General features: G+C 39.4%; 1 protein-coding gene across 1 annotated transcript in view; it reads left to right on the top strand.

The window, feature by feature from the left end:
- Positions 1–1,398: 1,398 nt before the first annotated feature.
- The window catches only part of KAT6A (lysine acetyltransferase 6A), a 37,333-nt gene continuing 25,207 nt past the window's right edge, over positions 1,399–13,524 (top strand). Inside the window, exons 1-2 of the mRNA XM_017732242.1 lie at positions 1,399–1,475; positions 1,590–2,360. Of these exons, the coding sequence (XP_017587731.1) occupies positions 1,758–2,360 (603 nt within the window). The 5' untranslated portion in view covers positions 1,399–1,475; positions 1,590–1,757. The remainder of the gene's footprint in view (positions 1,476–1,589; positions 2,361–13,524) is intronic.

The following is a 13,524-nucleotide window of genomic DNA, read 5'->3' as shown; positions in this document are numbered from 1 at the left end:
CGCCCCGCTTTTCCCGATCTCGCCGGTGCGAGTCTCTGTGCTGAGGCAGTGCGCTCCTCCGGGCGCCGTGTGCGGGACCCGCCCGCGGTGGGGATGGGGACGAGCGGTAGCAGGTGCAGGGGTCGCTTGTCACGCAGAGAGCGAGCGAGCGAGTGACCCACCGGCACTGGGACCGTCCCGGTATCGCCCCGGCCTGGCCGGACGCTTACATAACGCTTTGCGCCGGAGCTCTGCTGGGGAAAGGGGAAGGAATCCTCCGGGCCTCGGGATCCAGGCGGGCAGGGGCACCGCGGGAGCGCATCTCTGCTTTGCGAGGAGGGCAGGTGTCGAGGACCATGTTTCCCTTTGCATCTGTTGTTCGCAGAATAAAAGAACTCTAGGCAAGCACCGCATCCTTTCTAGTTTAAGCAGTCGTTCAGAATCTTTCCAGTACAGGCTGTGTGGAACTCTGCTATTGAGTCTGATGTCTGTATGCAAATGTGTTCTGTGTTGATAAATTCTTTAGTACTTACTAGAGAGAACAGGATAACTGTGTTGTCGATTTAGTTTTGTCTAAAACTGCCCTTGAAGAAAATTGTTATTTCTTGCGATAAACAGTTTGCAGATGCTTCTCAGTTAGTGTACTAGTGTACTCCTGAAGTAGAACTTCAGCAGAGCAGACAGTTATCACACTCAGAAAAAGCTATTTTAAAGATAACTAACTAAGGCTCTGAAGTAGAGCCTCATACCCTTTCACCAGCACCTTTAATTAGCAGTGTCATAAGCATTCCTTTTATGCTGTGTATGGTCACCTGTTACTTTGTCCTCAAGTGTTTTCAGTGTGCCTCATCAATAATGAAAATTATGTTGTATTCTTTTTTCTGTGGCCTCTAAAAGTAGAGCATTTAATTACAATCTCCAGCTGTGTTTCTTCACTTTTTTCCTTTATGGAACAACTGTCGTAGCTTTTCTTCACAGAAGGGAAACAGACCTATCATGACACTCCTGAAAGCGCTCTGAAAGTTTCTTGCTGTTTGCTCAAGAGTCTTAGTTATTCCTATTTTCTATTGGAGTTTCAGGCAGTGTCTTCCATGTGTAAAAATTAAGAGCACTGCTGCTATTTTAAGGTGTTTGTTGTGGTTTTCTTTTTTTCTCCAAATATTAATATATGTCGTGCCCAGCAGTGATACAAAACCTGGTATAGAATGTATACCGACTAATGGATCAAAATGAAAAGGATGCTTTTCTCGAGGTTGCATGGAGTAATTTTAGTGCTAAAGTATACTTTTATTAGTAGTGAAGATAAAACCTGAAGTATTACTACAGTGTTTCGGAACTGTAGTGGCTTAAAACTCTGCTATGTGTTTAATGAATTAACATTGCTTGCTCTTTTCTTTTCTTTTCTTTTCTTCATAACTGTTTTTTCTTAAATGTGTCTCTTGTTTTCTTCCAGGCCTAACATTAGAATTCTTTTGATTGTGAGACCAGAAGCTCAGGTGAGATAATGCTGAAATCTTTATACTTTAGTGGAAAAACCTTCTGTGAAGCTGTTATGGGATTTATTGGAAAGAGTATAGAGGTTTCTAATTGTTTTGTTTTCTTCTCTTCAGTGTGAAAACAAATAATGTTTGAGAAAGGAGGATTAATTCAGGACAGAAAACGTGTATGCTATGGTTAGCTGGTTCCCATCATTCGAGGATCTGTTTTCTCATCGTTTGAAACTCGTTCAGCATCAGGATAAAGGATAACGACTCTATGGATATACAGAATTCTTCACCATGGTAAAACTCGCCAACCCGCTGTATACAGAGTGGATTTTGGAGGCAATCAAAAAGGTAAAGAAGCAAAAACAGCGTCCTTCAGAGGAGAGGATATGCAATGCAGTGTCATCTTCGCATGGTTTGGACCGCAAAACTGTTCTGGAACAGTTAGAGTTGAGTGTTAAAGATGGAACTATTTTAAAAGTCTCCAACAAGGGTCTCAACTCCTACAAGGATCCTGATAATCCTGGGAGAATAGCACTTCCGAAGCCTCGGAACCATGGCAAGTTGGATGGTAAACCAAATGTGGACTGGAATAAACTTATTAAACGGGCAATTGAGGGCTTGGCTGAGTCTAGTGGCTCATCCTTGAAGAACATCGAGCGCTTTCTGAAAGGTCAGAAAGATGTGTCTGCATTATTTGGGGGTAGCGCTGCCTCCATTTTTCACCAGCAATTACGATTAGCTGTCAAACGTGCTGTTGGCCATGGTAGGCTCCTTAAGGATGGACCTCTGTACCAACTCAACACTAAAGCAACCACTAATGCTGATGGGAAGGAGAGTTTTGAGTCTCTTTCCTGTCTCCCTCCAGTGTGTCTCCTTCCCCATGAAAAGGATAAGGTAAGACCCAGTTTTTGCATGGTCATTTTCTTGTGATTGATGGAATGTATCAATACAGAGTTGCAGTTTGAGGCCAGTGATCTTGCATCTGGTATGTTAGAAGTTATTAATGTGTATTTAGGATCCCATTGTATCCAATTTTGTAAGCATGAGAGGAAATGTAATGGATTGTAATTTGTACTTTGGACCAGAAAATTGCAGATGAGCTGCTGTGGGGAATTGACAATGCTTCTGTACAGTGGAACTGAATGTATGGTAACAGGCTTGCTGTAGGTGTGTTAGCAAAACGTAGGAAGTAAGCCTTCTGTCTTGAAGGTGAGGTGGATTTGCAAAGCACACTTGAAATGATCTCTTTCACACTTTTATGTGACTGCCATTTCTTCTTTGTATTTGAGTTCAGGTAACATAGTGAAGGACTAATTAGCAATTGCCACCTAATGCTGTCTTAGAGGCTTTCTTCATAATGAGCAGACAACTTTTTGTCCCAGAACCACTTCGGTGTGAAATAGGAAGAAACCTGGTCCAGTGGAAGATGTTCCTATCTGTGGGAGGGGGGTTGGAACTGGATTATTTTTAACCCAAACCATTCTATGATCTGGAGATCATGGAGATGCTGGAAAGAGCACTCAGGGACTTCTGTACCCTTTATCCCCTCCCCCCCATTGAAAAGATGAGTTCTTGATAGAAACCGAAATATTTTTTCTGTTGCTTTCTCTTATTTTTTGTGGTTTTCCCCTCCTTTCTGCCATACTTCTGCATGCCTAAGGTCATTGATCCTCCACTCCAACCTCAAGATGAAGTTGTTGGGAGTGAAATTCATGCCCAGTCAGTATCTTTTTATTCTTTCTGTTACTGTTAATGCAGAGTTAAAACCAGAAGCTTGTCTTTGTTTATTGAAGATCAATTTGCCAGTGATTCGTATATTTGCGCTACTACTCTCTAGGACATCAAGAATGTGAAGTTACTCTTTTTTATCCTAAAGAGATAGATTTTTCAGCAGAATGGGAAATACTTGGTTGTTGTAAATATCCTGTTCAGGGATGAGTTCTTTGGATGTGTCCTGCTCATGGTTTTTGAAGTCAGCTTCACTCTCAGGTGAGAGATGCTTTAATGATCTATTAGGATTTGAAGACTTAAAACTGCTGTAGGAGTCTTCTTCCTAAAGAAACTAAAATCTGCACAGCTGCTTTATCACCAGTAAAGTTTCTCTGAAGTTCTAATTTAAGCGTGGGAGCTTTACTGTGGACACAGTACTTAATTTGTCAGTGTGTTGTGCTGTGGGCTGGCGTAACGTAGGAAGTATTACTATGCTGAAAATTCCAGCAGCTTCCTCTGTCCTTTTTTCAAGTGTTTTGTCTACAAATGTCCCCTGTGTAAGTCTCCAACTTTATCTACAATGAAATCAATATAGCTGTAAAATGTTATGAAAACTGGATATAAACAAACCTGGCACATGAGGTGGCTGGATTGAGAGTGCTGGTAACAGTGGATAATATTAGCTGTGCATATTATTAACACAGTATGTTTCACAACCTAATCAGCCTTCCTGTAATGTGCTGAAACTCAGGAGCAGCTTGATATTCTTTGAGATGAATTGTTCCCTGCGCTTTTCTTAAAATGTTATGAATCAGAGTGGTGAATGGTAGTATGAGCTGCTACAAATACTGAATTTAGTCTGGGATTTGTTTTTTGTCCCCTCGGAAAAATATAAATTTTGCAAGGGATTTCTTCAGTAAATTCTTCTGGTTCTTTTGTGTCTGTGTGTATCTGTGTTTAACCCTAGATTTCTGCTCTTCATGTACCATCTCTGTGCTGTGTAACTCAGGCCAAATTTCATACTGGTTTCTGAAGTAATCTTGAAGATACGATGTTAAAACATGTAGGTTCTGCCAGCATTAATTGACTGGCAAGTCAGTGGTAGCTCAAAGTTCCTGTTTTCTAGGATTTTTAAGACAGTTTATTTTTTGGTTTTGGTTTGGTTTTGGTTGGTTGTTTTTTCCGTGCAGACACTGCAATGACCTTCACTCTACTGCTTTCTGTTAAATCTCAACCAGTTTATGCAGGTGCAGGAGACATACTGTGCTGTAGTGATTTGCTTGACTTACGGGGTGCTTGAGAGTGGTGAGGGATTTTTTTTCTCTTCCTTTTTTTTTCTTCAATGGAGTATACTTGGTACAAATTCTTTGGGAGTATTGTGACGATGTTTCCCTTGATTCTTAGAAGAGCACTGGCAGTAACATGAACAAAAAAGTTCGACCTCCCAAATCTGAGAAATCCTTATGAACTGTCTCATTTGCTGCTGTTAAGCTTCTGTCCTTACACTGTTTTGATCTGTAACATACATTTAAGAACTCTCCATTTATCATATGATCCAAATCTATGAATCTTAAAGGAATAATATTTTTTCATTTATTTAAATGTAGCATCCACACAGCTGCATTTAGTTACCTGTCTGATAGTGTTTTCACTTTGTTAGATGCCTGGAAGTGAACATTCAATTCTGGGTCTTTTACTGTGTGTTATAAAACTGAATACCTTGCAGGAGGTCTATAAAGCTGAGGCTCAAGTGTTTTAACCAAATTTAGCATAACGCAGCACCACAGAAGCTTTGTTTAGTAAATATTACTTGTTTTTTTCAGATCTTCTTTTTCATCTCGATGTTCTGTGAATACCAGATTATAGCGTTCAAGGGCAAAAATCCTGGCAAGTTGTCATGGTTTACTGGGTAGTAATGGTGTGCTGCTGACATTATGGTTTTCAAATCCCTAGCCTAAAAACGCTACTTGGATGAAAACAAGCAAACAGAAGAAAAATCCTGCTGATGGGCAGAGCTCACTGCTGAAAGTTGCTTATCTGATAGTGACAATGGCTGACAAAAGCAGAGTTGTCTTAAATTCGAGTTTCAAGCACCATGCATGCATAGGCTTTAGGGAAGTGGCCTTTCCTTTCTTTGCAGTTATTTTAGAAGCTAAAATACCGTAACAGTAGTTTCTGTAGCAAACCCCTGATTAAATATGCATGAAAGATTTTTTTAAAGTATGATGGTGCCTTCTGTTTCCTTCTGCATAGTTGCTGCACTTGCAGACTGAAACAGAAATTTTACTTTTTGAAGTTTGTGGGGTTTTTTTCTTGATGAAAAATTGTTGTTTTCTAGTATTGGTTCATAGGAACAGTTTCATTTCTTGAAACTTCTTACTAATTTTTATTTTTTTAAATGCTTTTTTCTGAGGCAGGCGAAAAATTTCTTTGGTGCTGCTTTGGAAACTATGACTTACCCTTAAATGAATGTCATGTATCTTTAGATAGATAGGGGCAAAATTTTTTTTTTCAGCGAAACAGAATCATCAGTGTTCCTGTTTTAACATATGCTGGCTGTTGGGATGTCTTTGGGAATAGAAAGGCTTGACATGAGTATTCAGAAAGAAAAAGGTGCAAGTATCTCGATGAAAGTTTTTAGGGTCTTTCACCACCACTCGATTAAATTTTTAGCTTGGGGATTCATGGTGGTGTGTTGTTGGTTGATTTTTTGTTTGTTCTGATTGTGGCAAGTGCTGTAGAGATGATTTAGGAAGTTAATATTATTCACACTGACACAACGCATCTCTGGCCAGGGGTTGCCACAGCCATTGCAAAGAAAAAAAAAGCTGGGGGTTGTCTTCCTGAACAGTTCCTGAAAGTGGATACAGCACCGTTTATTTATGTGGCTATGGTGCCTAGTAGTTCAAGTGATACTGTATTGGCAATGTACAAAAGTGTAGCTGAACAGCATCTCTTTTTAAAATTTTTGGTACTTAGTGTGAAAAAAGGCAATACTCATGAGATGATGAGCACAAGGTAATACTATTAGGTAATAAATAAAGGTCATGGTATATTAGCTACATGCTGAAAATTTTAATCATGTCTTTTAGTCACTACAAAACTAATGGTTTTGAGGTATAGAAGAATTATGACTGTGTATTATGACAGTCTTTTCTGCAGGGTATATCTTCCTTTGGGATCATTTAGCATGATTTTAAAATTTAGTAGTACAGTGGTCAAACTAGAAGAAGAAACTCAGCCACAGCTTGAATACTAGCTTTAGTGAAAAACTAATGAATATGTGGGAGATACAAATGTAGTACTTGAATAAAACTTAAGGCAAACTGCGTTACCTTGTTAATGCAGTAGCTTTTGATAAATGCTGCAGCTGCTACTCCAAAATGCTAAAATACGTTATCTCACTACCTGCATGTTCTATTTATCAAAAATAGTAGTAAAATATCTAACAAATGAAAATTAAATTTACCATTTGCATGCATGACTTTTGCAACATGGCTGCAGTTAATAAAGACTATTGTCATCAGACAGCAAAATGCCATGCAGCCTCTCTCTCATTCTCCCCCCCAGAGTGGGATGGGGGAGAGAATTGGAAGAAAAAAAAAGTAAAATTCATGGGTCGAAATAAAGACAGTTTAATAAGACAGAAAATAAAGGGGAAATAATAACAGCTATGGTAAAATAATTAAAATATACAAAACAAGTGATGCACAAAGCAGTTGCTCACCACCTGCCAACTGATGGCCTGACAGTCCCCGAGCAGCAGCCCCCAGACAGCTTCTCCCCAGTTTATGTACTGAGCATGACACCATATGGTCTAGAATATCTCTTTGGACAGGCTGGGTCAGCTGTCCCGGCTGTGTCCCATGCCAGCATCCTGTGCCTGCCAGCCTCCTCACTGTGGGTGGGGTGAGAAGCTAAAAAGTCCTTGACTTGGTGTAAGTCCTACTCGGCAACAACTGAAACATCAGTGAGTTATCAAAAGTATTCTCATCCTACAAAACACAACACCATACCAGCTGCTATGAGAAGAATTAACACTATCCCAGCCAAAACCAGCACAACCGTTAAATAGTTATTATAGAATTACTACAATGCAAAAATTACTGCACTCCTATGAGACTACTACAACACAGTAATATTTAATAACGTTTAAGAGCAAAGAGCTCTTTCCTGGTGCACCGTCGTGAGGAACTTAGGCTGTAGTAAGTTGCAGGTCTTAAGGCTGGATGCCTTAAAGATAGCTTGCTCTGCTTTTGTTTTGTTGACACTTGTTACAGAACACAGGTTAAAAGGCTGTAAGAATTTCTGTAAAATCATTATTATTGAAAAAACCCAACAATAACGTATCAGCTCACTGAAGGAGAAGTGGAAATAATTGCTATATGTGTTGGAAGTTTCCAGAGCATCTGAAATTTGATCTCAGGACAACAGTAGGACTGTTTCTTCCTCAATTAGAAGGAAAATACAGGTGATATTATTTGAGCTCCATTTGCACTGTCCTTGAAACTGTCTTTTATGTCAGTTAAAACTGTCTGTGGCTGTAGCAACCTTTAAGTAAGTATCTTAGTATTATCCTGCAGTTCAGGTGAGGGTATAAAACCAAAATGGAAGTGCTTCCTGAAAAAAAAATAAGAGGAACTTCTGTGGCTGAAAAGTAGGGGTAATATTTAACACAGATTCCCTGTGCTGCTGTCTTGCATGTTCCTTAAGGCGTGTCTGTTTCCTAGTTTTGTGTTGCTATTTACATCTGTAGGTACTTATCAATCACTTTAACTCCGGGCTGTTATACATGCAGCATCCTTCAGGCCTTCCCTCTTGCCAGTAGTAGTTCTAGATCCCAGTGTGCACTCGTAAACTCACGTGAAGCAAAACTTCTTGTGTCTTTCTAGAAAGTTTGTATGCTTTGAGGGCATCATAGTTGTTTTGAAGGCCTTTAAGCATACGATAACTATTGCTATATTGTGCCTGTTTTAATAATTGTTAATTCCATGTCTTAAATGAAAGAACTGTGCAATTACTGGTACAGAAGTTATTTGTGGATTGATTTGTGTGGGGCGGAGTACATAAATGATCTGCAACCAGAACACTGTAATTATATATTGAGAGCTCACCCATCTCTCCAAGGGCGCTCTTCAAGCTCGGGCTCCCAGCTGGAGGAAGATTAGGATTCACTCTCTTCCAGCTGCTTCTGGGGAAGAGAAGTCTGTAGTTCTGTCTAAAAAACACCTTGTGGTTGATAACAGATGGCCTCCATCTGTACACTGTGTAACCCTGGAAACCCAAGTGCTAAAAAATTACTTTGAACTTTATTCACTCGATTAGTGAACAGGTGAAGTAGCTCTTAGTAATTGAGCAAATGTAAGCAGGTCCTAAATGTTATTGCCATGGGCACCTGTGAATGGATGCGATGAACTGATGCATTTAGCGTGGAATGGGGCTGAATGGTACCAAGAGTGGCTCTGGCAGTGTCTGGAGTCATGGCAACTTAGAGGCAAAGCTTGTCACTGTGGGAAGACATCAGATGCTGTGATGAGTACCTGTGTCAATGGATACTGCTGTGGAGGAAGTCTTTTTAACAGTGTTCTCTGACACAATTTCAGCAGAAGCTGAGTATAGGATAACAGATTAAAACGGAGGAGACTAGTCCAATACGGTGGCTGGATCCCTGTTGTCAGTCCTTTCTGTCCGGTAGATTATTGACAGATATGGAATGACGTCTCTCTGAAGTTTGGTTAATAAAGGAATTGTATTTACTACAGAGCTTTAAAGGCTAGTCAGACAGGGAGGAGAGTGGATGATGGAGAATGTTGATAAAGAAACAACAGTTTGATTCCAGTGTTAGCTTTGTTATACAGGAAGGGAAGAAACAGCAGAGAGAATGAGACAGGTCATTCTGTCCCTGCTTTTCTCCTAGTTTCCCAGCAATTTCATCTCAAGTTGTAATGGTGGTGGAAAAAACAGTTAAAAAGCAATAGTTATTAAATGAAGTACTGCCATTGTAGTTGAAAAATAGGTTCCATGTTCTTAAAATTTTAAATTCAAACATTCAGTCAACAAAATCTGGTGAACAAACACTATGTGTGACAGACTGCTGAGTCCTTCAGTCTTTGTGAAGTAGGTGGGTATTTACTTGTTCAAGGATTTCAAACTGCATTTATCCTAGTGAGTTAAGTCATGTTGGCCTCTAGTTCACCTGTTTAGGTTTCCTTTGTATTTCGTGTGTAAATCTGACTTAATTTTTCTGTCCTCGCCAGTATTTTTCTGACTGTACGAACACTTTTCCTTTGAGCAGCTACTAATACTGCTTCTGGCATTGGATGAGAAGTTGTAACTTACTGCTTGTTTCATTGTTCAAGAATCTGGCAGTCTCCCCATTGTTACTGCTATTGTGGTAAATCTGGACTTGTAGTGAGATGGAAAAGAAAGGAGGGAGAAGGGTGTCCAAGAAGAATGACTCTTAAGTAGGAAACAGAATCCCATTTGTAATATATTTGCTTGTTTTGAGGTACTTTTGAAAGTCAGTTAACCAGTCTGTGGACTTACTCATGAACGACTTCTGGTTTGAAAATACAGAATCTTCCAAACGTGTTTCTGTGAAGACTTACGAATTACTAAAACTTTTAATTACCAGTACCTCTATTAGTTCACTGTATTTCAGAAAACTGAATAGAACAAATTATGGGTCTTGGTACAAAGTTAAATGCCTGCACAAGTGCTATTAAAAATATGAGACTGGACCCCTTCATTTCCTAGAATCTTTGCTTGTTTTTGAACCTTTAGCAGTAAGCTGAGTCACCATTCTATCTCCACTTATCAGTGTGTAAAATGAAAATTTTGTCAAAACTAAAGGTGTTCTGAATTATAAAAGAAGTTACCAGTTCTACGCATTTCTCCCCATTTCTGTTGGACTGTCCCATCTAATCTTAAAAGTCCAGAAAAACTGGTGTCAGATACAGCCTTTAGATGAGTGTTTGTATAGGTTTGACGTAATTTAGAATTCATGAACAGTATACAGCTTCTCCCAGGCATTAGGTTTCTCCTCAGTCTTTGAGACTCAGTTCTGGATATTTAGTAATGAGCGTTCTAATTGTAGTGTTGGATCTCTGAACTTGTCTGGACTTACAGTGAATTTCTTGAAGGTGTGCATGGAAGGAAAGAAAGTAATTCTGCTGCTGAGCATTGCAATGACTGAGCTTCAGAAGCTGCTAATCATTAAGCTGCATGCAAAATATTTAGTGCAATCTCAGGAACAAGTAGATGCACTTGCTTTGTGCTGCCACCAATTGTTTTTTTTTCTTCAAAATATGCAACCATGAAATGTTCTGACTGACTTCACTTGGCTTTGCAAATTCAAGATACCTTTGTATGGGTGGTCTCTCAGCAACAGACCTGTTTGGAAAAGCTTTTATCTGCATATGTTTGGGGTTTTGCCACACTTGCTGTATAAGGCTGCCCAGGTGAGAATGGTGTGTGTCTCTGCAGACAGTGCAGGGAGAGAGAATAGCGTGGAATGACTATGGGTCAAGAACATGGGACTTGGTTAAATCTTACTGTCAAGAGTTTATACTGAGCAGTGAATCTTGATAGTGAAGACTTATGTGTAGAATGCTTCTTTTGTTCTCTTCATTTTGTGCTCAAGGTGGCAAAGTTTCAAAAACTGAGTAGGATTTGGTTTCATAGTTGAACTTGTTGCGGGTATCCTGGGTAAACTACAAGTAGCAGCCTTGAATCAGGTAGAGATCTGTAATGTGCATGAAATGCTCATTGACAGTTCCTTTTGTGTCTTCTCTGGTATCATGTTTATGTGGGGCCCTGCATTCTGTTAAAAACTTTTTTACATTTTCTAACGGAAGTCTTTTCCATTCTTACAGGGATGCTGCTAATCTTGAAGTAAAGCAGTGTACAATATTTAAAGATAGAATAATTACCTATATGCATAGACATTACTTAGATGTTAACAAAAATCTCATCCCCAAAGTAACTTTGTTTCTAGAAATCAAAGTCAATGTTGAAGTTCCTTACTTTTTGTGAGAATCAAAGTATTGTGGAATGCGAGGGTTTTTTTTCAGTGAGAGGAATTAAGATTTTAGCTTGCTCTTGATTCGAGGGGTGTGTCTTCCTTTAGCAGCTGTGGAAGTCTGTGACTTCTTAGAAATATCTTTTGATCTCAAATAGGGTAAAATAATCTGTCACTCCCAAGACAGCATCCTATGTTTTCTTGAAAATTATGAGGCTGAAACAAAATGTAGGTGAGAGCTCACAGGATATAACTTTGGGTAAAGAAAACTTCAGTAACTTGAACTGCTAGGTTCCTGAATCAATGGCAAGTGAAGGGAGTTTATACTGCAGAGAAAGAAATCGGAGCCTCTCTTTCCCCTCACCACCCTGAGTTTGCAGTCAGGAAGTCTTGGCATGTGATTCTGATTGTGACTAACAAATCTTGAGTCCTTTTAATCCTCTGATTAGAGGACTTGTTAGTTCTGGGACTAACAATTGACTGTCTAAGCATTTCCCATTGACATTTTGTGAAGTTTTTACCTTGTGCATGTCTGATAGTAAGATAATTTCTTCGGTTTGAATGCCAGCCCCAGATAATACTCACCTTGCTTTTTTGCATTGGTTTCCAGATGTCAATAATCACTGCATAAAATTCAGCCTGTAGATACCTCACTAATATCCAAGCTATTGGCCTTTGCACTTGACTCTACTCTTGCAGCAGCATTTCAGATTTTCTCTCCGTTGTATTAGTCCTTCCTCAAACGGCAGCACCTATTTTAAATGTCCTTTAATTTTTCTATTTAAATGACCCTATATGTTTCTCTTAAGAAGAGGTATGTATTTCATGCTTGTTCCTTTCTTCTGTATGCTATTTTATCTTTTCTCCCTTATATTTGTTTTAATGTTGTCTCATGTTTTAGGCCATCATTCTGCCATATAAATATGCTTCTTCCTTTCAAGTGAGATTCAACAAGTGAATTGGAGACAATATCCATTTACAGAGACAAACACACATACGTGTGTTATGGTAATAGCTTTTCTTGGGTGTATTTAAATATATTTAGCATTGTTTTCTTGAGTAAAAACAGTATTTTAAGAGATTTCTGTTTTTACTCTAAGTTGCTTCATACTTTTTCTTCACCATACTGTCGGAAGGGAACATTGAGTTGAGATGTGGTAACTTATATAGAAGAAGGGTTAGTTATTAGTCATTGCTGCTACAAGTTGATATTATTGAATAGTATTTTCTAAATTCTGCAGTTTTCCCTATATAAAGCAAAAAAGTCCACACAATTTGTAAAATTACTTTGACAATATGAAATTCATTGGCTCTGATTTTGAGGCATGGAACTGAAGCAGTTTTCCTCTCCAGCCACTGATCCAAAAGGCATGGAATCCAGCCTTTGTGATGCCCTGCTCACTGAAACATGTTTCCTCATGTTTAAAATATTTTTTTTGTGTGTGGTGTAGGTTGTACTTTCCCTCTGTCTTTTCTGGTTCATCTGCTCTTGCCAGGAGCTTCAGCTTTTGAGGGAGACTTTTGTGACAGAATGGGCTATTTGAAATGAGGAGTAATCATTTGTCACTTGCTCAGAAATAGATGCACAAAAAAGCATTACCTAGTGTGAATTCTCGGAAGCCATCTACCATTGCTCCTAGGAGGCTTCACATTCGAGGGATCTTAAAGAGCAAAGCAAAAAAAAGTTGGTGTGAGCGTATGTGTTTCTTTTATGCTGGTTTAAATTCTATACCCACTCGATTCCAACCACAACCACTATGACTACCAGAAGGGTATATGTGATGATGAGACTAAGACAGTCATGGTATCTAGTGAGCCCCAGATGGTATTAAAATGTCTGTAAAGTGCTTTAACATTACTGACAAGTGACCATTGTGACACCGTGGCCTGCAGACTTGGCTGTGAGTTCTGAGGCGTTTCCTAACCTCACTTTTCCTAAATTAAGAAGACTACAAAGCAGATGGGTTGGCCAAAACTGAGACTGTAGAATTACTACACACACACACTTTTTCCATAGGCACTTCTCTGTAGTCGCCTTTAGGAGAGCGTACAGTCTGTGAATCTTTAAGGCACATTTGGTTTCTAGAAACCCTTTGTATAGTAACAACATGTGCTGAGAGGCTGGCAGGCTGTAAGACACTGTCAGTCCCGATTTGTTCTGGCTCCCTCCCTCACTGAATCTGGTGACATCACACAGATAGATGTGCTTGTGAGCAAAACAGCAGAAGGAGTTGAATGTCTGCCAAAAATTTGCAGTATGAAACGGAGCTGCCTGCTTCCAGTCTTGTTTTCACGAATCTTTCATTGTGTGCTTGCATTTTTCACTTG

Source organism: Corvus brachyrhynchos, unplaced genomic scaffold (assembly GCF_000691975.1).
Source record: "Corvus brachyrhynchos isolate BGI_N302 unplaced genomic scaffold, ASM69197v1 scaffold150, whole genome shotgun sequence".
Classification (NCBI taxonomy): Eukaryota; Metazoa; Chordata; class Aves; order Passeriformes; family Corvidae; genus Corvus; species Corvus brachyrhynchos.
The sequence above is the reverse complement of the archived record's forward strand: the minus strand, read 5'-3'. Positions and strand labels throughout refer to the sequence as shown.